This window comes from Myotis yumanensis, unplaced genomic scaffold (assembly GCF_028538775.1).
Source record: "Myotis yumanensis isolate MYYU_CA2020_CCGP unplaced genomic scaffold, mMyoYum1.0.hap1 SCAF_1, whole genome shotgun sequence".
NCBI lineage: Eukaryota > Metazoa > Chordata > Mammalia > Chiroptera > Vespertilionidae > Myotis > Myotis yumanensis.
The window spans coordinates 71074546-71097791 of record NW_027223752.1 but is presented as its reverse complement, the minus strand read 5'-3'; the positions used below and the strand labels follow the sequence as shown (position 1 = coordinate 71097791).

The following is a 23246-nucleotide window of genomic DNA, read 5'->3' as shown; positions in this document are numbered from 1 at the left end:
TTCAGGAGGGGAGGGCCGGCCTGCAGGCGGGGGGGCGGAGTCTTCAGGAGGGGAGGGCCGGCCTGCAGGCGGGGGGCGGGGCCTTCAGGAGGGGAGGGCCGGCCTGCAGGCGGGGGGCGGAGTCTTCAGGAGGGGAGGGCCGGCCTGCAGGCGGGGGGCGGGGCCTTCAGGAGGGGAGGGCCGGCCTTCAGGCGGGGGGCGGGGCCTTCAGGAGGGGAGGGCCGGCCTTCAGGCGGGGGGCGGGGCCTTCAGGAGGGGAGGGCCGGCCTTCAGGCGGGGGGCGGGGCCTTCAGGAGGGGAGGGCCGGCCTTCAGGCGGGGGGCGGGGCCTTCAGGAGGGGAGGGCCGGCCTGCAGGCGGAGGGCGGGGCCTTCAGGAGGGGAGGGCCGGCCTGCAGGCGGGGGGCGGGGCCTTCAGGAGGGGAGGGCCGGCCTTCAGGAGGGGAGGGCGGGGTCTTCAGGAGGGGAGGGCCGGCCTGCAGGCGGGGGGCGGGGCCTTCAGGAGGGGAGGGCCGGCCTGCAGGCGGAGGGCGGGGCCTTCAGGAGGGGAGGGCCGGCCTGCAGGCGGAGGGCGGAGTCTTCAGGAGGGAGGGCGGGGCCTCGGGGCGGCGGCGGCGTCATGGCGGAGGCGGCTTTGGACGCCGTGCGGAGGGAGTTACGAGAATTCCCGGCGGCGGTGAGGGGTGAGTGGGTTCGCTGAGGCTGTGGTGTCTGGCGTTGACTGCAGATCAGTCTCAGGGCGCGGGAGGGCTGTGGGCACGGCGGGCCTGGGTCCCCGAGTCGCGTGCCCCCGGTGCTTCCTGGGCCGCCGACCCCGGGGCGCACCCTAGTTCTTATCCTCGAGGAGCGCAAAACCTCGTGCACGGACCTAGTTGATGCCTCCTCTCCGATCACTCTCTGCCGAACCTCCTCCTCCCGTGTTTGCGCACCCTCGTGGGTTCCTGAAGGGACTGGCCGTGCGGGTGCCGTCCTCTTCCCCACAGCCGGCCCGCGCTGATAGCCAGGGGCCCGTGGCTGCCTTTCCCCCGTTCCCGTCGCGAAGTCCTCGGGGTGGTCGGACTCTCCCTCCCTGAACCCCTGCTGGACTCTAGTCGAGAACGACTCCTCCCAGCGGGGCGGGCAGAGCTCGGGGAGAATCGGCGGCGGCGGTGCCAGTGACCCCTGGTCCCCCGCCGCTTGGTTTTTATTTTTCTCCCTTCTTTTTCCCTCCCTTCTCTCTCCCCTTTCTATTTTTAAGCGATTTCTCACCAATGAATAGAACATGGGCACATGACTTACAAAAGAACGGATTTATAACGTAAAGTAAGGTTTCCTCCCACTCTAAGCCCCAGCTTGCATCTTTCCAAAAATACTGTTTAGCCCTGGCCGGTGTGGCTCAGTGTTGCTCACTGGTTAGAGCGTCGGCCTGTGCACTGAAGGGTCGTGAGTTCGATTCCGGTCAAGGCTTGTGCAGGAGGCAACCAATCTATGTGTGTCCCTCCTCCCCCTTCATGCTCTGAAAATCTGTGGAAAAAAATATACTTGGGTAAAGAGTAACCAAAAAGAAAATGCTGTTTGTATCCACACACAAAACTGTATACCTCCCTTTTTATACAAATGATAGCCTGTTAAACATACTCTTCTGGGTATGTATCTTGGAGATACTTCCATATCCCTGTACCGCAGTCTTTTTCACACCTGGGTACTAGTGCTGGAATTTACTTAATCAGCCCACTCTTACTGGACATTTAGGTCATTTCCAATCTATTGTTTCCAATAGTGCTGCCACGAATACTTTGAGCATTCATTTAGCAGATACAGTCATGTGCTGCATGTGAGGCTGTGATTTCATTGTTGTGCAAGCATCATAGAGTGCACTTACATACACCTACATATTATAGCCTGCTACTATAATTGTATGTGCTGTACGTACTTTTATGTCACTGCCAGCATCACCACAAACCTTCTGGGACCACCGTTGCATCTGCAGTTCACTGTTGATCAAAACATTGTTAAGTGGCTCATGACTGTACGTAAAGCACTTCAGTGCGCCCGGGTCTGTTCAGTGTGTTTAGGATACATCACTGATCTCTGTCCTCATAGAGCTTACAATCCCAAGTGAGGAGACAGACCATGAGTCATAGGCACACTGGGTGAGTAGATTATATGGTAAAGAAACGTGTTACAGGGTAAGTGGTGTGGGGGAGCGGGGAGCAAAGCAGAATGATAGACCTCAGTGTATAGGGCCGCAGGGCAGGTTGCAGGTTTAAGTAAGATGGTCAGGATGGGCCGCCTTAATAAGGCCACATTTGAGCACAGGCTGGAAGGAGGAGAGCATAGGATAGAGGGCAGGGGCAGGCAGATGCCCTGGGGTGGGAGTGTGCCTGGTGTGTCCAAGGAGCAGTGAGGAGGCACTGGGCCTGGAGTGTTTGTGCACACGTGTGAGTGTTTTTGTTGTGCACACGTGTGAGTGGTTTTGTTGTGCACACGTGTGAGTGTTTTTGTTGTGCACACGTGTGAGTGTTTTGTTGTGCACACGTGTGAGTGTTTTTGTTGTGCACACGTGTGAGTGTTTTGTTGTGCACACGTGTGAGTGTTTTGTTGGCTAAATTTCCAGCAGAAGAATTTGGCCAAAGGAGTTGTTCGGATCCCTTTTGAAATCCCCTCACTTCGAAAACCCAGGAGAAAACAGTGGCCATTCACTAAAGCAGGGGCGGCGAACCTTTGTTCTGCCAAGGGCCACTTGGGTATTTATAACGTCATTCTCGGGCCATACAAATTATCAACTGAAAAATTAGCCTGCTGTACTGGGTCAGACATTTAACTCACCCCAATGCCGTGGCAGGGCCGGACCACATGATTTTTGTGGCCTCGTACGCCCCGCCTTATACGGCAGGCCGATGTTCCTTAGCCCTGCTCTACAGGAAGAACTATTAAATGCTGAGGAAGTAAAGCTGAAGTAACTACAGAAACTACAAAGGGTTAAAAAAAGAAAAAAGTCCGTTTTCCTGTACTTAAAAAATCCTAGTGAGGACAAGAGGGAGATTTACTGAGCCCCATATTACCCTCACCCCAACCCCTACCCCAGGGTGACTGCTTTGATGGGCTGACATGACTGGGAAGGCCCTTCGCCAGTTCCTTCCCTCTGCTCCCTTGTCTGCTTGGCAGGTTTCATCTTACCCTCTGTCCATGAAGCAAGCACACATGCCAGCTCTTTCATTTCAGTTTTCCTGGGCCCACCAGGGTCTGTTTTTCCACTCAGTTCCAAGTTTTGATCTAATGACATTCACTTTCCAACTGATTGCAAAGCAAGGCAAAGATGACCCGTGAGATGCGGTTGTGAGAGACAGAGTGTGACCCCAGAGGGGCAAATGAATGCAGTGGCCGATTGGAGCAGGAGGCGGTAACCACCCATGGGGGGTCAAGACATTCAGGCTAGACCTCAAGGATGAAAATAACAAAGTAAAGCCCTGTACCCTTTACAGAAGCCAGGAGCAAGGCATTCTAGACTGAGTGAGCAGTAGGAACAAAGTTTGGCACTGCCTGAGGAGTGTGCGGTAAGGGGCAGGCACCAGGCACAGACGGGAACAGGAGGCTGGGCCTGAATGCGTGACAAGGCAGGCAGTGTTCTGTGAGGAGTAAGAGGTAAGTCATCAGAGGATGTTCTTACTGGGGGTGTGACAAGATGAGATTGTATTTTAGGAAATGACTGGGGCCAGCGTGAGTGGTGCTTTGCGAGGAAGTAGATTAAGCCAAGGAAACAAGTTGGTTCACTGTAGCAACCATCCTGCCAGGAGATGGAGACTTTCATCCAACCACTAAGCAAATATTTGCTGAACACTCACTGTGTGCTCAGTACCACTCTAGTTCCCGGGGATGCACCAGTGAACAAGACAAGCATCCCTGCCCTCATGGAGCTCACATTCTACCAAGAGAGAGACTAATAAACAATTGGATAAGTGAAATACGTAGTTCGTTAGATGGTGATAAATAATAGAAAAATAAAGGGGCCTGGCTGGTGTGGCTCATTTTGTTGGAGTGTAAGTCCTGTGCACTGGAAGGTCTCAGGTTTGATTCCTGGTCCAGGGCACATACCTAGGTTGCAAGTTTGATCCCTGGTTGAGTTCAATCCTTGGTTGGGGTACATATGGGAGGCAAACCATTTATGAACCTCTCTCACATCGATGTTTCTCTCCCTCTCTAAAATCAAGTTTTTTAAAAAAGGAAAATAAAGGAAGGGGTATAAGGGTTATTGGGAGAAGGTTACAGTTTTTTAAAGGGTGGCCTGGTTCATTGCAGCATTATTTACAGTAGCCAAGATCTGGAAACAGCCCAAGTGCCCATCGGTAGATGAGTGGATAAAAAAGTTGTGGTACAGCCCTAACCGGTTTGGCTCAGTGGATAGAGCATCGGCCTGCGGACTCAAAGGTCCCAGGTTCGATTCTGGTCAAGGGCATGTACCTTGGTTGCGGGCACATCCCCAGTAGGGAGTGTGCAGGAGGCAGCTGATCGATGTTTCTCTCTCATCGATGTTTCTAACTCTCTATCCCTCTCCCTTCCTCTCTGTAAAAAAATCAATAAAAATATATTTTAAAAAAGAGTTGTGGTACATTTACACAATGGAATACTACTTAGCCGCAAAAAAGGAAATCTTACCTTTTGCAACAGCATGGATGGACCAGGAGATTATTATGCTAAGTGAAATAATCCAGTCAGAGAAAGACAAATAACAGATGATCTCGAATGTGGAATCTAATGAACAAAATAAATTGATGAATAAAATAGAAACAGAGGCATAGGTACATGGAACAGACTGATAGCTATTAGAGGGGAGCGGGGTTGGAGGACTGGATGAAAGAAGGTGAAGGGATTAAGAAAAAAAAAACCACACAGGCACAAGAAAACAAAACAAAACAAAAACCCCCACATAGTCACAGACAACATGTGGTCATAGCCAGTGGGAAAGTGGGGTCGGAGGAGGTAGAGGTGGTCAAAGCGGGAAAGGGGATGGAAAGAGACGTTGCTGGGGGCGATGGGCACACGATGCAGTGTGCAGATGATGCTTTGTTGAGTTATATGCTTGAAACCTGTATGGTTTTGTGAACCAATGTCACCCCAATAAGTAAAAAAGAGGGGGCCGTGGAGGGAAGCCTCATTGAGGTGACATTTGAGGACCCAAAGGAGGTTGGTGAATGTGCACACTAGCAGGTCAAAGGAGGAGGGCGTGGTTTGAGAGACATAGGAGGTAGGATCAATAGGACTCGGAGACAGTCAATAGGATGACAGGAGTGAGGGAGAAGGAGATTTTTATTCAGGGGCCCAGGACCACTACAGACACCTGCCCAGGTGGCACACTGCACAACCTGCCCAGTGCACACGGCAGCCCGGGTGTCCGAGGATGGTGATGCCTTTCACTTTTCCTCCTGTGGTTTTGTGAGGCGGCCAGTCCCTCCATTTAGGTTGTAAGCTCCCTGAGATGATGACTGGCCCATCCCTTGAAACCTCCACATTGGCCAGGCCAAGTACTGAGCACATTCGAGGTGCTCAGTAAGTATCGCTGTTAGAAGGTGCTTTACACAGCCTCAGCCCAGCCCTTAACCTTGGGCCTCAGCTCTACTCCTTCTGGAGCTCCCAGTACCACCTCCGTGCTGCCTTTCCTACTGGATGCCAGGAGGTTGGCCACTCCAGAGAGGAAAGCCGAGGGTCCGTGAACAGGCCAGGCGTGGTCCACGGTACGGGCCAGGCGTGGTCCACGGTACGGGCCAGGCGTGGTCCACGGTACGGGCCAGGCGTGGTCCACGGTACGGGCCAGGCAGGTCCACGGTACGGGCCAGGCAGGTCCACGGTACGGGCCAGGCGTGGTCCACGGTACGGGCCAGGCGTGGTCCACGGTACGGGCCAGGCATGGTCCATGGAGGGTTGGGATTATGGGCTGAACAATAGCCCTGGCCCTGTCAACTCTTGTGGCCCAGAGTGGTGTGTTTGTGAGTACGTCACACTTTCTCCCTTAAATGTCCCTCATTCTTCAGTTTCTGATTGTCCAGGATCCCTTGGTCACCAGTGGGCATTGTCTAGGGCAGGGGTGGGCAAACTTTTTGACTCGAGGGCCACAATGGGTTCTTAAACTGGACCGGAGGGCCGGAACAAAAGCATGGATGGAGTGTTTGTGTGAACTAATATAAATTCAAAGTAAACATCATTACATAAAAGGGTACGGTCTTTTTTTTTTTAGTTTTATTCATTTCAAACTGGCTGGATCCGGCCCGCGGGCCGTAGTTTGCCCACGGCTACTCTAGGGACACAGGGTGGCCTACCCGGGGGCATCTCTTATGTAGACGGTGGGGCAGCGACAGGATGTTACTGGCTTCAGCCCCCGCTCCCCTCTTTCTCTCAGAGCTCAATGTGCCTCTTGCTGTGCCTTACCTGGACCAGCCCCCAACTCCACTCCACTTCTACCGGGACTGGGTCTGCCCCAACAGGCCCTGCATCATCCGCCACGCCCTGCAGCACTGGCCAGCCCTGCAGAAGTGGTCGCTCCCCTACCTCAGGTGGGGCCGCCCCGGGGGGTGGGGGGGTGGGGGGGGTGCTCTGTGGTGTCTGGGCGGGGGCCGAATGTCCGTTCTTCCAGAGCCGCAGCGGGCTCCACGGAGGTGAGCGTGGCGGTGACCCCGGATGGTTACGCGGATGCCGTGCGAGGGGACCGCTTTGTGATGCCCGCCGAGCGCCGCCTGCCCCTGAGCTGCGTGCTGGACGTACTGGAGGGCCGAGCCCAGCACCCAGGGGTCCTCTACGTACAGAAGCAGTGCTCCAACCTCCCCACCGAGCTGCCCCAGCTGCTGTCTGATCTGGAGCCCCACGTGCCCTGGGCCTCCGAGGCGCTGGGTGAGTGGAGATGGGGGACCTGCTGCTTCTCGTCACTGATGACTTGGCCCACACTCCTGGCCCTACAGGGTCAGGTGCTGTGCACTGAACACTCAAGTCCCCAGGCCTCAACTTCAGCTCAATGAATGGAAGATGGCTGCCCCTCGCCTGTGGCCCGCCTCTGCCCTTTCCCTCTGCTCTCTCCCTGTTTCTTCTGGGTTCCTAGAAAGCTGGCCAAGGCCCACCCACGTCCTGGCCCAGCATCGCTGTAAGGTGGTTACTCCAAGCCTCGCCTTCAGGCCACCCTCCTAACTCTCCCTCTTCCCTCCCACCTGCAGGAAAGATGCCGGATGCTGTGAACTTCTGGCTGGGGGAGGCGGCTGCAGTGACATCGTGTAGGTATCAGGTGGGGAGGAGACCAAGAGTGGAAGGTTGGGCCTTACGGAAGTTAGACTGACTTTTCCCAGAATCTCTTCTGGGATTCTAGGCTCAGACGCAAGAGGGGGTCCCCCTGGCAGCTCAGGTGGGGAAGGTACCCATAGCATTGGGGTGAGGGCATTGTTTCTTCTGCATCCCTAGAAAGCTTCACAAAGGCCATCTAGGTCAGGGGTGAACTCGGGGGAGCCCTGGTTGCTAGAATTCTCCTCAGTGCAGATGAGCCCAGGGCCTGGCAGGTGTCAGTCCCTGGAGAACAGAGATCAGAAATGCCTGCAACCCACCAGGCACCTTGGCACCCCCTCTCTGCTCTGGCATGGCGTGCTCTTCTCTTACCCCACAAGCTGTCTTGGGGTGCCAGATGTCCAGCATGGTTGTTTGCCCCTCCTGTGCCTGGCCCCTCACATCCCTCCCGGGTCCTCCTCTGTGTTGGCAGTGCATAAGGACCACTATGAGAACCTCTACTGTGTGGTCTCGGGAGAGAAACACTTCCTGCTGCATCCGCCCAGTGACCGGCCCTTCATCCCCTATGGTAAGGGGCTCGGCCTGCGGGGCTCTGGGGAGCAAGCAGCCCAAGGTGGAAGGGCCCTGGGCTGGCTGGTGCCCCAGCCTGAGGTGTGGACAGTGTCTCTACTGCACTGGGACTCCTGACCTTGCCCCTGTACCAGGGAACAAGCAAGTGGCTGTGCTGACAAATTGTAGGCCACCTGAGGGTCCCCACACCTTCCTCCCTCTGGATTCAGAGATGTACACTCCAGCGACCTACCAGCTAACTGAAGAGGGCTCCTTTAAAATGGTGGATGAGGAGGCCATGGAGAAGGTGTGTGTCTTGTTCCTGGGCCCCAGGGAGAGGGAAGGGTGGGAACCTGGGCTCTGAGGAGCAGGCACAAAAGAGCTGGGGTGGTGGCACCTTGCTCTGAAAAACCCCTAAGTCTGGGGCCTCCCAGTGCTGAGCAGGACAGGGCCCATGGTGTTTACCTTTGGAATTAGAGGGCCTGGGGCTTCGAGCCTGTTCCCTGGCATCCACTGTGTCCCCAGGTGCCCTGGATCCCACTGGACCCGTTGGCTCCAGATCTGGCTCGGTACCCCAGTTACAGCCAGGCCCGGGCCCTTCGCTGCACGGTGCGGGCCGGTGAGATGCTCTACCTGCCGGCCCTGTGGTTCCACCACGTCCGGCAGTCCCATGGCTGCATTGCTGGTGAGGAGCTGCTCGGCCACCTGTGGCAGGGCATCTGGGAGGTGGGTCAGGGAGGCTGGAGGTCAGAAGGGGGACCCTCGTGCTCAGGTCTCGTTCTCCCTGCAGTGAATTTCTGGTATGACATGGAGTATGACCTCAAGTACAGTTACTTCCAGCTGCTCGACTCCCTCACGAAGGCCTCGGGCCTTGCCTGATGGAGGCCTGGTGAATGAACATTGCCCATGACAACTTGTGGAAAAGGTTGCGCCCCTCCCGGGCCAGGTCCATTCTAGAGGCAACGTGGAGTCAGAGTGTGCTGGCTCCCGGCCCAGCTCGGCTTGCGACCAGCTTTGCAGGATCTCTGGAGGCGGACCGGAGCAGGAGGTACCTGCCGTCCGGGCGTGGCTCACCGGTGAGGCAGCAGCCTGCACTGGAGGAGGGGTGAGGCGCCAGGTGCGGCACGGCCTCACCTCCATGACCCTGGGTGAGTGAGTGCCTCGGAGCATTGGGGACCTGTCTGTAAGACACATAATGACGGTTCCTACCTCCGGGTGTTGTGAGCACCGGAGATGGTATCTGTGAGGGCAGCAAGGCTGGCGCAGAGGAAAAGCTCAATAAAAGATGGCTGTGATTTGTGTGTGCCCAGTCTTCCTGGCTTTGTCTCATTCCCCAGCTCCAGGGCAGCTGCTGGGCCCTGCCCCTTCTGAGACTTCCTCTGTGGAAGGAGTGGGTCTCTGAGCTCACCAACCGGGCCCTGGAGATGGGAGCCCCCTTTCCCGACTGCCAGCCCAGAGGCCTCATCTCCCAGCACCAGCCCATGGCTGGGGCGGCCGCTTTGAAGGGCTGTTTCAAAGAACAAACCCCGCCCCTGCCAGGTCATGATGGGGCCTGGGGCATTCCTCAGGTTGGCCAACCACTTCAGCCGGACTGGGTATTCCTGTCACACTGGCATTGGGAGATTGCAAAAGGCCCTGTCATGGGGGGCACGGCTCTTCCGTTTGCTGCTGCTCTGGGCCCATCCCCTGCTTTCCAGACCTAAGTGGCTCCCGCAGACCCCACCTTCCAGTCTCTTTCTGCTCAGCCTCGGACAGCGAGCTCTCCTGGGGGCCCCCTTTCCAGGTGAGAGCTGGGAGAGCAGGGCGGGTGGGGTGGGCACAGATGCCGATGGCCGGAGAGGATGGGTCTTTGGGGTGTTGAGCCCCACCACAGGGAGGCCAGTGGTTTCATATGGGTTTAAGATGCTTCATTTCCTGTGCAGGTGGCTGGTCCAGGAAAGTGGGACTTGGGTGGAGCAGAGGTGGTGGGGAGGGACAAGGGAGGAGCTTGGAGCAGCTGGGACATCCCTGGCTCTGGATTAAAGAGGTGACAGTCCTCAGTCCTCCGGCCACTGCCTGACATACCTGGTTCCTGAGGACTCTCGGCCTCATGGCTCTGGCAAGACAGGTAGGGAACTGGGCTCCACTCTAGCCCCTGGCCCCCCGGAGGCCTGGTTTTTGCTGTCTCAGCAGAGCTGTGGGCTTCTTGGACCAGGGTGGTGAGCAGACGCCAGGGAAGAGGCAGGGCATTGGGATGAGGGACTGTCCTGAGTTCCTCCTGCCCAAAGGAGAGGCTCCAGGCAGAGCTCCCTGGCGCCGTGGACTTGGGCCCTGGCAACGCAGTCCCGGTGCTGTCCCAGGGCCCCAGACGGAAGTGGCTGCTCCACTGCTCCTCTGACTCAGTTGCTTGGGGTGGGAGCCCAGGGCTGACACTGCTATTAGGTGAGCTTCCCCGGCCCTTCTCTGGACTCCGCCATCCATCAGGGCCCTCTCTGAGGCAGGACGCTCTCTGAGGCAGGGCTGGAGGCCAAAAGGAAGGGTTGGCTGGCACAGGTTTTCCCTGCTTGGCAACCTGTCAGGGTCGCAGCCCCAGACCCAGGGATCTGGGTTTAGATGGAGCTGCCTGAGGACCATTGTTAGCCGGACCTTGTAGGACCTGAAGGACTTGACCACCTGTGGGCAGTCTGATCTGGTAATTGCTGTCCCCACTTTAGTAGCCCATTTCCAGAACTGTGCCCTGGCCAGCGGTGGAGAGTGTGTGTGCGGGGGACGGGGTGGGGTGGGGTGGGGCGGGGGGGAGGCGCAACTCAACCAGGGAGTGCAAGGCCTAACAGTCTCTTTCCTGCCCCGCTGCCCAAGACCAGCCTGGGCTGCTCGTCCAGGGTGAGCTGGGGAAGCGGGTGAAAGGAGACTTAGCATCAGGGCCCGGAAGCGGGTTCGTGTGGGGATCGAGAGCACAGATCTGGAGCGAGCCTGGTCCGATCCTGGCCCTGAACCTCGGGCAAGTGCCTACTTAGTCTTCCTGTTTCGATTTCCTTGTGGGGTTGGTCATCGGGTGGTTGTGTGATTAGATGAGTTCATGTACAAAATGGGTCCAGAGCCGGCCAGAGCGCGTGTAAGCGTTGGCAGGGGCCGCCAGCAGGTACCAGCCTCTTTCCTTCTGGGCAGGGCTGGGCCTTTGGGTTCCGGACTGGGCCCCAGCCTCTCCTGAGGTCCTTGTCTCCTTTGGGTCTCGGCCTGCAGCAAACCTGTCCCTTTCTCCTCTGCAGGCAAAGGTGCCCGAGACTTGCCTGCTCACCATTCGTGTCCTACGGGCCCATGGCCTGCCCTCCAAGGACCTAGGTGAGTGCTGGCCAGGGCGGGGAACAGGCTCCAGTGGCGTTCGGAGTGGGCAGGGGCAGTGCGAAGAGAGGGGAGTAGGGCTGGCGGGGGGTGGAGGGGGGGCGCCGAGGGGAGGACTAGAAAGTCACAGTCAGGGCTCTGCCTCTGCTCTTCTGCCTCCGACCCAGCCCGTTCCTTGGTCTCTGGGTCCCCGGGGCTGCCTGCGGTGGAGGGACAGGGCCTGTGGGGCCGGGCTGGGCAGGGCTCCTGGCCGTCACCGGGTGCTCGCGCCTTCTTCCCACAGTGACCCCCCCTGACTGCTACGTGACTCTGTGGCTGCCCACGGCCTCCAGCCACCGGCTGCAGACACGCACAGTGAACAACAGCAGAAACCCCATCTGGAATCAGAGCTTTCGCTTCCGCATCCACAGGCAGCTCAAGGTGGGCCTGGAGTCACCCGGCCCTTCTCACTGACCCCGTCCACGGCCACTGCCCCTCCCAGCCCCTCGTCCCGTCCCACCCTCCTTCCTGCGCCACCCTCCTTCCTGCAGCCCCTCCCTCTTCCCCTTCCAGAATGTCCTGCAGCTGCAAGTTTTCGACCAGGACCTTTTGACCAGTGATGACCCGGTGCTGTCGGTGCTGTATGACGTGGGGACGCTGCGGGTTGGGGAGTTCCGCCACGAGCGCTTCCTCGGGAGCCCTCAGGCAAGGCTGCGTCAGGGCCGGGGAGGGCGATGCTTGGGGGGTGGCTGGTGTGTGGCCCTTCTCCAGTAGCTACAGTCCCCTGAGAAGCAGTCCCATCCCAACCCTCCTTCTGGACACCTGAGCCCAGGGCAGCTTTCTTGGGGCGGCCAGGGAGGGACGGAGCAGCCTGGTGATGGACAGTCGTTGTCCTCCACGGGTCCCAGCCCCAGCTGTGTCTGGGTTGGAATCTGCTCTCCCCCCATAACTTCCTCCTTCCCTCCCCTCCCCCCGCCCCCCCACCTTCACCCTTTCTAACTTGCTTCTTTCTCTGTCCAGGCTGAGGAGCAGCAGCTGGAAGTTGAATTTCGGCTGCAGAGTGTGTGAGTCGGGGGCCATGGGACAGTCCGGGTGGGCGTGCTTCCTTCGGGAGAGACAGGGTGCAGGGCACTAGAGCTGGCCCCATCCCTGGGGGACATCCAGCGGGAGAGGAGGAATGCCTGGCTTCCTTGGGGGGGCACCTGGGAACCTGGACCCCCGCTTAGGGTCGCTGGGGGCTCTTTTCAGGACCGACTGTGCCGAGCGGCTGGTCAGCAATGGCATCCTGGTGGTGAGTCCAGAACCCCTTCCTGCAGCCACCTGCTAGTCCTCCTCCCCGGGCTTCAGGCCCACCATGGGGGTCGGGGCAGAGCTGGATGGGGGTCCCTGGGATTTCAGTTCCTCAGGAGGATACAACCTCAGGGAGTGTTTGGTGCCTCAGGCCAAGGAAATAAAGGGCTGAGGAGCAAGGACCAGGGTGCTGGGCGGGTGGGAGCCTCTGGCAGGCGGTGTTTACGTCGGGGGCTCTCTCATGTCAGGCCCGGGAGGTCTCCCGCTTGCACGTTCGACTGGAGGAGGCTGGGGACCAGAAGGGTGAGTCCCTGACCCCCTGCAAGAGCCCTCAGCCCTTTCTAAGGGGGCCTTGCACTAGATGCCCTCTGCCCTCAGGCGGGAACAGGGCTTTCCCCCTTGTTCCTCAGGGGGGCTGCGGAGGGGGCATTCCATCTCCAGCCTCGTCCTGGGCCAGACGCTCATCTCAGTGCAGGGAGGGAAGTGCCCGAGGCCCCGTAGGCAAGACCAGGGCCTCTGTGGGCTCAGATCCTGTTCCCAGCCTTTCTGCTTGTTCCTGTTTCCAGGGTCAGAAGGCAGAGTTCAGCTGGTGGTTCCCGGGTCCTGCGAGGGTCCCCAGGAGGCCTCGGTGGGCACTGCCTCCCGCTTCCACTGCCTGGCCTGCTGGGAGCCGGAGCTGAGCATCCACCTGCAGGCATGTGCCGTGGCTCCGTGAGGCTGCAGAGCCTTTCCCTCCTGCCCTCAGCACCTGCTGCCACAGTCCCGCTGCTCACCTTGAGCCCCCGGCCCCCCTGGGAAGGGTCAGCCCCCCTGGGAAGGGTCAGGCCCCCTGGGAAGAGTCAGCCCCACTGGGAAGGGTCAGCCCCCCTGGGAAGGGTCAGGCCCACTGGGAAGGGTCAGCCCCCCTGGGAAGGGTCAGCCCCACTGGGAAGGGTCAGGCCCACTGGGAAGAGTTAGCCCCCCTGGAAAGAGTCAGGCTGACGTTGGCCTCGTGGCCCCCTCCTGCTGTCCCTGTCCCTCCCAGCAGCACTTGGTGGAGTCCTTGTGGGGAAGGAAGGGTACAGAGTCTTAGTTCTTCTTTCATGCTCCTGCAGGATGCCCCCCAGGAGCAACTGAAGGTGCCCCTGAGGGCCCTGCCCTCTGGCCAAGTGGTGAGACTCGTCTTCCCTACGTCCCAGGTACTGGTCACCGGAGGAAGGAAGCCAGTGGCACAGGCAGGGCCGGCTCAGGCCTTGAAGGGCTGGCCTGCGTCAGTAGCAGCTCTGCCCTCGAGCCACGCCCTGGATAAGTGCTGGACCAGGCCCTGGGGCGGGTCCTCTGAGCATCCCTGCTTCAGGTGTCAGGCCCGGCCCCCGGGAGATGGCTGTGGGCCCAGGGAGCATGGGGACATCGTGGGGTGTGGCTCGGGCTGGATGAGAGGAACAGGTGCCCACCTTTGTGACTGGAGCATTCATGTTTTCAGGAACCGCTGATGAGGGTGGAGCTGAAAAAAGAAGAAGGGTGAGAGGCCGGGCTGGGCACCGGGAAAGGTTGGGGGAAAGCAGCCGGGACAGGCCGATGGTCAGGCACTCCACCTGGAGGAACGGCGAGGAGCGAGGTGGGGGGGCTCCCACGGCGGAGCACACCGTGTGGGAGCCTGAGCAGACAAGGGCTCTTTTTCACATTTTGCATTAGTTGGAGGGGTGTGCGCCTAGCCCTGTGCCTGGCACTTAGGAGGCACTTATAAACGTTTGGCTGGAAAACAGGTGGGAGGCGAGGAGAGTGATTTGAGAGGGCAAGGAGAGGAGAGGAGAGAATGGCACCACTTCGGGGGGCAGTCATTGTGGGGGGGCCTTAGCTGACCTTCACGAGACCAGGAGTCACACGCCTGCTCACCGCGAAGCGGTGGGAACACTGGTTTCCGTCCCCTCTGGAATCGCTTTTGAGTGGGTGAGGGAGAGAGGCTGAGAGGAGGAAGTGGGATGGGTCCGACCAGGGGCCTGTCTGCACCTGGGACTCCGAGGGGCCCCTTTAGTCACCAGCGAGTCCTCCACTACATTCCCCGTGTGTCCCCGCGTGGGGCTGGGTCCCCCGCTCCCCCTCACACCCGCACGTGTCACCCTTCTGCCAGGACACCGAGGAGAGGTGAGAGAGGGGAGAGCAGAGGAGGGAAGAACGGCAGTGCGCATTTCAGGAAGGCAGACCCAGCTTCCCCTCTCTGACGAGGCCAGGCGCTGCCTCATGGTCCCTTTCCACGCAGACCGAAGGAGCTGGCCGTGCGGCTGGGCTGCGGGCCCTGTGCCGAGGAGCACGCCTTCCTGAGCAGGAGGAAGCAGGTGGTGGCCAAGGCCCTGAAGCAGGCCCTGCGGCTGGATGGAGACCTGCCCGAGGATGAGGTCTGAGGGCTGGGCCGGATGGGGCAGGCGTCCTCGGGCTTGCTCGGCCCGGAGCCCGGTGCTGAATGCTGGAGCTGGGGTTCCCTAACCAAACGCGCTGGTGCCGAGCCGGCTCTCCCTGCCCATGCTTCCTGCCCGCTCTCTTGTTATCAGGAGCTTGGTCACATCAGATGTGGAGCTTGCGTGAGACACTTGGAGGTTTAAGCTGCCCACTGGGCTAGCTTTCCTTCTCGTCGTTTCTTGATCCTTGGCCTGGCCTAGGTGGTGAGGCTGGGCCTGGTCTGACCAATCAGTAAGACGTACATACAGCCTGCGGGCTGCCTGTGGACCTGGGATGGTCCCTGGGGGTTCAGGTCAGCTCTGGCATCTCCTAGAGCAGTGATGGCGAACCTATGACACGTGTGTCAGAGGTGACATGTGAACTCATTTTTTTGGTTGATTTTTCTTTGTTAAATGGCATTTAAATATATAAAATAAATATCAAAAATATGTCTTTGTTTTACTATGGTTGCAAATATCAAAAATTTCTGTATGTGACACGGCACCAGAGTTAAGTTAGGGTTTTTCAAAATGCTGACACGCCGAGCTCAAAAGGTTCGCCATCACTGCCCTAGAGAGATGCCTCTCTGTGGGAGAGGATGAGGGGCTACAGGGGAGATGGCCCTGGAGCTCCCAGAAAGTGACCACCAGACTACTAAGGGGTTAGAGGTGAGGAGACGAGGCCTGGAAGTGTCTGGCCTGTTTTCCCTGGAGTTCTTAAAATCAGACAGTCCTGACCCTCAGGAGGCTACTTTTGACTAGACCCTCCTCAGCAGGCCTGACTAGAACCGGTCCCAAGAGCCCTGATTGACTTCAGAGAGGAAGGGAGAGGCAGAGAGAGAGAGAGAAACACCAATGACGAGAGAATTATTGACTGGCTGCCTCCTACACGCCCCCTACTGGGGATCGAGCCAGCAACCCGGGCATGTGCCCTTGACCGGAATCCAACCGGGACCCTTCAGAACACAGGCCAATGCTCTAACCACTGAGCAAACCAACTATGGCCTGATTAGATTTTGAGCAGCCTTAGCTGTGGGCGAGCTGAGCGGCCCCTCGGGTTACTACCTTCTCTTCCTGTGGCTTGGCCTTCCCCCTCCCTAAGGTCTCGCTCTCTCTTTTTTTAAATGTATTTTTATTGGTTTCAGAGAGGAAGGGAGAGGGAGATGTAGAAACATCAATGATGAGAATCATTGATCAGCTGCCTCCTGCACACCCCCTACTGGGGATCGAGCCTGAAATCCTGGGCATGTGCCCATATTGAGACTCGAACCTTGACCTCCTGGTTCATCGGTCAATGGTTTAACCACTGAGCACACCTGCTGGGCCCTAGGGCCTCTCTGAGCCTGGCTGCCTCTCTTTCAGATCCCAGTGGTAGCTGTTATGGCCACTGGTGGTGGGATCCGAGCAATGACTTCCCTGTATGGGCAGCTGGCCGGCCTGAGGGAGCTGGGGCTCTTGGATTGCGTCTCCTATATCACAGGCGCCTCGGGATCCACCTGGTGAGCTGGCGGCAGGTGGGGTGCAGAAGCCTGGGGGTGACTGGCGGGGTTGTGGCAGGGGGTGCAGTGGTAAGGCTCTTAGACTGCACAGGCCTCTCTGACCAAATGGGAGGGGCCGAGAGAATGTGTGTGCCAGAGAGGAACGCACTCGGGGGCCCTGGGAGGGCGCCTGCCAGGCTGCCGTCCCAGACCAGAGCCCAGCAGGGTCCTTGAGTGATGGTCCCGGCTTTGGCTTTCCCAGGGCTTTGGCCAACCTCTACGAGGACCCAGAGTGGTCTCAGAAGGACCTGGCAGGGCCCACTGAGCTGCTGAAGACCCAGGTGACCAAGAGCAAGCTGGGTGTGCTGGCCCCCAGCCAGCTGCGGCGGGTACCGGCAGGAGCTGGCCGAGCGTGCCCGCCTGGGCCACCCGGCCTGCTTCACCAACCTGTGGGCCCTCATCAACGAGGCGCTGCTGCATGATGAGGTGTGGGCAGGGTGCAGCCTGGGGAGCGGAGTGGGTGGCCAAAGCCGCGGTGAGGTCCAGAGGTGGGAGCAACCCTGGGCAGCAGGGGTGGGGGAGGCTCAGGCACCAGGAAGCCATGACTTTAGGTTCAGATCATCTCCCCACCCCTGCTCCAGCCCCATGACCACAAACTCTCAGACCAGCGGGCAGCCCTGGGTCGCGGCCAGAATCCTCTGCCCATCTACTGTGCCCTCAACACCAAGGGGAGGAACCTGACCACCTTTGAGTTTGGAGGTGAGGAGCCTGGAGCTGAGACCCCTGCTTTTGTGGTTGGTGGGTGAGGGGTAGCTGGGCCTGTGTGTGGGAGGTGGGTACTATACCCACTCTTCTGTGCCTGGCCCCATGCTTTCCAGAGACTCATTCAGGCTTTGGGATGCGGGCAAGGGCCTTGGGCCTCAAGCCCAGGTGCCAGTCATAAGGCTGAGCCTTCAGGTCACCAGGCTGCCCTGGCGTGAAACTGTGGTGGATACGTTGGTACCGAGGGTCCTCAGGTTCTGGGCCCCGTGGTAAGGCTGTGTGCCTCCTCACAGAGTGGTGCGAGTTCTCCCCCTACGAGGTCGGCTTTCCCAAGTACGGCGCCTTCATCCCCTCCGAGCTCTTTGGCTCCGAGTTCTTCATGGGGCGCCTGATAAAGCAGCTTCCTGAGTCTCGCATCTGCTTCCTGGAAGGTGAGGAGGATGGAAGGCTGAGGAGCTGGGGCAGAGGGAGGACGGGCCTGGGGGTGGGGTGGGCCTTGACCTTCCCAGTTCAGTCACTGAGAGGGTTCCTGGCCCAGGACCGGCCTTGGGGAAGGGTCAGGTTGTGACGGGGTGGAGGACTCTCCCTGCGTGTCCCCTGTTCAGGTATCTGGAGCAACCTGTATGCAGCCAACCTCCAGGACAGCTTATACTGGGCCTCTGAGCCGAGCCAGTTCTGGGACCGCTGGGCACAGGACCAGGCCAGCCTGGGTAGGTGCCTGCTCCTTGTAAGGATGCGGTGGTGCAGCCAGTGGGGCTGTATGTGGGGGAATATGGACTCTCGGGCCTTTGGGAGTCCACAGAGGCTGGAGTAAAGGCCCAGGGGTACCATTTCCTGAATGACACCCCACGTCCTCCCCTCTTGACTGTGCAGTCAAGGAGCAGGTCCCCCTTCTGAAGATAGAGGAGCCTCCCACGGTGGCCGGCAGGATAGCCGAGTTCTTCACTGACCTTCTGACACGGCGCCCACTTCCCCAGGCCACCCACAACTTCCTGCGTGGCCTCCATTTCCACAAGGACTATTTCCAGCATCCTCACTTCTCCACCTGGAAAGGTGCCTGCCTTGTCCCCCGTCTCAGCTCTCCAGAGTCATCCCATGGCCACCTGAGCCTTGGTCCAGATACCCACCTCGTAACACCTCGTCCCCATGCCCTTTGAGCTCAGTTCCCTGGGCTGCTTGGAGCCAGAGCCCCTTTTCTCTCCTTATGTTGGGGATCAGGGCCTCCGGAAGTGGATGTGTTGCTTTGGTGAGAGCAGGGCCGGAGGGCAGGGTCTCCACCAGCAGCAAGGAGCTGTCATTAGGCCCGAGGGGTTGGTGCCCTGAGCCCCTGTGACAGCTGCTTCACCCCATCCCCCAACCTTTCCAGCCACCAAACTGGATGGGCTCCCCAACCAGCTGACACCTGCAGAGCCCCACCTTTGCCTGCTGGATGTCGGCTACTTTATCAACACCAGCTGCCCGCCCCTCCTGCGGCCCACACGGGACGTGGACCTCATCTTGTCGCTGGATTACAACCTCCACGGAGCCTTTCAGGTGGGCTTTGGGCAGGCTTGGGGGCGGTGGGCAACCCCAGGCCTGGCCTGCCTTCCTGGCTTATGCCCTAGGGCCATCTGCTCTGGAGTCCAGCGTCTGGCCCCTTAGGGGCTGTGACAGTGACACCGTGTGATTGGGAAACCGAGTTCATAGGATCCACAACCAAGGGAACTCAGCTGCTCAGGAAGTGGGGGCGATGGGAACTGGCAAGGTGGCTAAATGTGTTTTACATTTGGGCCCCTTTTGGTGCTCCGCAGCCCCGGTTGGTCCCTGTTTTGAGTTTCTGTGCTGGTCCAGGGAAGGTTTTTTCCTCCCAGTTGCAGTATCGGGCTTTGTTGGCTTTGTTCAGGTGAGCCCAGTGGAAAGCTGTCAGATTTAGAGCGTTTTTCCATCTGGCCTGGCTCCGCTGGGTCCACCAGAGTCTGCCTTGGCCTCTGGGCACGAAGTCCCAAGTGTCGGGGGACCTCCACGCTCAGTCAGCCCGCTGTTGAGGACACTGGGCAGCCCTTGGGCCGGTCTCTCTGATGCCACTCCGCCCGCCTTGCAGCAGCTGCAGCTCCTAGGCCGGTTCTGCCAGGAGCAGGGGATCCCGTTCCCACCCATCTCGCCCAGCCCCGAGGAGCAGCAACAGCCTCGGGAGTGCCACCTGTTCCTGGACCCCGACCGCCCCGAGGCCCCGGCCGTGCTGCACTTCCCCCTGGTCAACGACTCCTTCCGGGAGCACTCGGCCCCTGGTGAGCCACGTCGGCCCCTCCTGCGTCCCACCTCCATGCTTTATGCCCTGCCAAAGGCGACCCCAACCCCTCCCCCCAGTGCGTTTCCCTCATGCCTGGCTGCACTCTCCCCACCAGGGGTCCGCCGGACAGCTGAGGAGAAGGAGGCTGGGGAGGTGAACCTGTCTTCATCCAACTCCCCCTACCACTACTCGAAGGTGACCTACAGCCAGGAGGACATGGACAAGCTGCTCCACCTGACGCATTACAACATCTGCAACAACCAGGAGCAGCTGCTGGCGGCCCTGCGGGAGGCCGTGCAGCGGCGGAGGCAGCGCAAGCAGCGCGGCCCCAGTGACAGCAGCACCCTGGCCGGGGGCTCCAGCCCCTGACTCTTTCAGGCTCACTCCCCATCTGTCCGGCTGCTCTGGTTAAGTGGGGCAGAGACCGCCATCGCCAGGTGTTCCAGAACCTCTGGGGGTGTGGATGGCCCCGTCGGAGGCCCCAGCCCTGTGAGGGGCTCCCCCACGGTATGTATCCAGCACCACCCAGATGTGGCACTGACGCCACCAGCAAGCCTGCCACAGACACCTCCGGGTAGGTCGAGCCTTCTGAACGGGCTGGAGCCTGGTCCCCGAGATGCGGGCTTCCTTTTAGTAAGGGGAAGATTCTCTGTCAGCTGGGGGTGGAGCTGGGGAGCCCAGAGCGGCACTGACCAGATTTGTGTGAGGGCTCAAAGCCCATGACCTTGTTTGTTCTCCCTTCCCTGTTACCTTGAGTAGTTGTACAGCGTAAAATAGAGCGCTTTCCCTATCACAGAGGCTCATACAAATGTGAGGCGTTATTGAGGTTCTGTCATTGCTGCCAGAAGGGGCGTGTTATTGCAGCTCTTGGTTACACAGGGCAAAGACTGGTTTAAGAAACAAGATGTTTTCCTGATTGGTGGCCCAGTGGTTAGAGCGTCAGCCCTCAATTGAAGGTTTGGTTCCCAGTCAAGGGCAAGTACCTGGCTGCAGGGTGCAGGTGGGAGGCCACCAATGTCCTGTCTCCTCTCCCTCTCTCCCTTCCACTCTCTAAAAAAAAATCAGTGGAAAAACTGGCCTCGGGTGATAGGATTAACAACAACAACAAAAAGATGTCTCCCCAGCCACCTCCTGGCACTGGCGAGTCAGCATGGGCTTCCCCTGAAAGGTGGGTCATCTGCTCCCGGCACCCTTTCTAAGCAGGCGGGAGGTCTCTGCTGCAGCCTGGCCCTGCCCAGATGAGCACACTTGAGGGCAATGACAGTCCTCACCTGGTCAGGGACCTCAGGGTGTGGCCGGGGACTCAGTCAGGGCTGCTTCCTGTCCCACAGTAAGAATGGCCAGACCTGGGGCCAGATGAGCCAGCTGTGGTCCGGGGGACTGTGTGTTCCTGAAGTCAGGAGGGCCCTGGTGGCAGAGGCTCATTCTGGGGCCTCACTTCTGTCCCTGAGGTTTGGTGGTACCTCAGGGTTTGCTTCAGGGCCCAGACCTGTGGAGAGAACAGGAAGCAGAGTGACTGTAGGGCCTCGTGACCCCAGGATCTTCTCCGCACATTCGTGCCTCAGGCTACTGGCCTCCCTGGGAACACCTACCTGCTCCTAACATCCATGTGGGATGGGTACTGGGAGCCAACAGGCAGCTGCAGGAGTGACCAGGGGTGTGAGGTGGATGGGAGATGACCCGTTCTCACTGCCTCTGTCTGCCCTGGCCCCGCAACCCTAGTCCCTATCCTGGGCGGGTGGCTAGAGTCACGGAGCAGAAGAAATGGCAGCCTTAGAAGCCACACGTCACCTGAATCATAAGTTGGAATCAGTGGGCCCTGCAGGAGTGTGACTGGATAATGTACCGGAGACCACAGTTGTTCTGCCTCCCGTTACGCTGTGATTCTCCCCCGGCATGAGCTGTGTAGCTGCGGGTCTCTGTGTGTGGGTCTCGGGGTCTGTGTCTGCTGACAGCCTGACTCCTGGTCTCTCTAGGAGCAGGGTCCTTGGACTGGGGAAGGCAGAGAGGATGGGGCAGAGAGCAGGGACAAGAGCAAGGGTGCAGGAGGGTCTGCCTGTCCTGCCAACAGGCTCCGTCTTGGAGAGGAGGAGGAGAACAGAGAATGAGGGGTATGTGGTCCCAGGTGACAGAGCCAGGCCGCATTCCAGCCTGTGCCAAGGTACCGGGTGCCCCGCACCTCGGGTCTGGCCTGAGCAGGAAAGGTGGTGGGAACCGCCTGCGGGAGCTCCCAGGGCTGTGGGTGGCCGTCGGTGAATACGGGCATCTCCCTCAGCGAGGAGGGTGAGGGACAGCCATGAGATCTGTGGAAAGGGAGCCTCATGACCCTGATTCTACTGGCACAGTTGAGAGTGAGCCAGGGGTTTGCACCAGATGGGGTGGGTGGTCAAGGGTCTGAAACATGGTGTTACTCCCTCCACTGGCAGTCTCAGCTGAGTCTCAGCTCTGAGAGGGTGCATCTGTGCTGGTCCTGGAGGCTCAGGACGCCCACCCACACACCCCTGTGCCCTGCCTGCGTGGCGTGGCCGTCCTGGGCGCCTTCTCCGTGCACTCAGCCAGGAAGTCCAGAGGTCTGGGTCTGAGCTCTGGGTGTAGACTGTGGGCTGCAGAGCAAGAGAAGACCGGTCAGCCCCAGGCTAGATGCTCGGCCAGCTGCAGGCGGAGTCCTGCACACTCCCTCCTATGGTCTGAATACTCCCCTTCCTCCGCCCAAGGTGATACTAGTAGGAGGAGGGGCCTTTGAGAGGTGACTAGGTCATGAGGGTAGAGCCCTTATAAAGGACCCGGAGAGCACCCTCGCCCTTTCCACATGTAAACACAGTCAGAACATACCACCTGCAACCGGAAGACGCCTCACCAGACACCCAGTCTGCCGGCACCTTGATCTTGGACTGCCCAGCCTCCAGGACTGTGAGAAATAAATGTTGGTTATAACCTACCCAGCGTGTGGTATTTTGTTGTAGCAGCCTGAACAGACTAATATGTCCCTGCGTCTGGAGCTCCCTGTGCACTGAGAATTGTCCATGTGGGGATGCTGCACAGCCATGCACCCGGGTTCGCCGAGCGCATCCCGCCTCTTAGAAGACTAAAGATTGGCGGGCTAACAAAGGCTCAGTCGGAAGGAGATTCAAGTCCCTGTGGGATTCTGGAAGGACATCTCAGGGAGATCCCAGGGGGACAGACAGTGTGAGGAATGGAGCCAGGAGCCCAGCGAGACGGGAGAGCAGGAAGGGGCTCCTGGGAGAGCCCCAGCAGCTTCAGGACATGCCCTGAACACACTCCCTCCGTGCAGACCTCCTGTTAGCGCTGGGCTTGGCCACTGTCTACATGACACCCCAGGGGAGTGCATTCAGGGTTTGTGAGGCCTGGAAGGATGGAGAAGGTGCTGGGGTCAGAGCAGAGCCTGGAAAAGCCCATGGGGATCCGGGCTGGCTCGGGAGTCAGAGCTGCAGACTCCACAGGAGGCGGATAGGACCAGGAGGCAGCCAAGGAATCCAGCCTGGCCCCGCCTCTGCTACTAATTAGCTGTGCGATCTTTGGCAAGATACTTACCCTTTCTAGGCCTTGAATTCTTTGCAAAAAGACAATAAACCTCACCTTGAAGGCTCTATAGGTACTTCCAAGGATGATTAAACACCAGCAGCTTGAGGACCAGGGAGTCAATGCCCCACCTCCACCCCCAAGGCTCCCCCAGAGCCTACCTGCTTGACTGCTCAGGGCTGGATGCCAGCTTCCAGCCTGCCCTTTAGATGGTGCTGTAAACAGGGTCTTAGCCTGCCACCAACAGCCATGGGTCAAACTCTGCCTCCAGCACGGCCCCTGGCTCCAGCCCTCTGGCTGCTCTTGGGAGGCCTCCCTGCTGAGTCAGCATGTCCTGGGGCCAGCGTCTCCCCGGGCAGCCCTCACCTTAAGGAGAATGGATGTTTCCTGTCATGGTGGTCCCTTGG

At 59.1% G+C, this 23246-nt stretch overlaps 2 protein-coding genes across 3 annotated transcripts; both read left to right on the top strand.

The window, feature by feature from the left end:
• Nucleotides 1-613: 613 nt before the first annotated feature.
• JMJD7 (jumonji domain containing 7) lies at nucleotides 614-9081 on the top strand. 2 transcript variants are annotated; one of them, XM_070424719.1, is made up of 8 exons: nucleotides 614-681; nucleotides 6372-6525; nucleotides 6606-6859; nucleotides 7177-7233; nucleotides 7710-7805; nucleotides 8017-8093; nucleotides 8312-8471; nucleotides 8577-9081. In XM_070424719.1, the coding sequence occupies exons 1-8, from the start codon at nucleotides 618-620 to the stop codon at nucleotides 8663-8665; spliced, it is 951 nt and encodes a 316-aa protein (XP_070280820.1). In that variant the 5' UTR covers nucleotides 614-617; the 3' UTR covers nucleotides 8666-9081. The 2 variants fall into 2 exon arrangements, with proteins under 2 accessions (XP_070280820.1, XP_070280810.1); XM_070424709.1 differs by having other exon boundaries at nucleotides 7942-8093.
• Nucleotides 8925-22208, top strand: PLA2G4B (phospholipase A2 group IVB). The gene is given in 22 exon segments (XM_070406883.1): nucleotides 8925-8934; nucleotides 10654-10766; nucleotides 11035-11107; nucleotides 11391-11527; nucleotides 11660-11791; nucleotides 12107-12150; nucleotides 12335-12377; nucleotides 12625-12679; nucleotides 12943-13070; nucleotides 13471-13554; nucleotides 13839-13876; nucleotides 14616-14751; nucleotides 16153-16289; nucleotides 16531-16657; nucleotides 16659-16754; nucleotides 16910-17027; nucleotides 17324-17461; nucleotides 17636-17740; nucleotides 17904-18083; nucleotides 18397-18563; nucleotides 19111-19297; nucleotides 19415-22208. Coding segments are annotated over 22 exon segments (2502 nt in total). The 3' UTR covers nucleotides 19669-22208.
• The last annotated feature ends 1038 nt before the right edge of the window (nucleotides 22209-23246 follow it).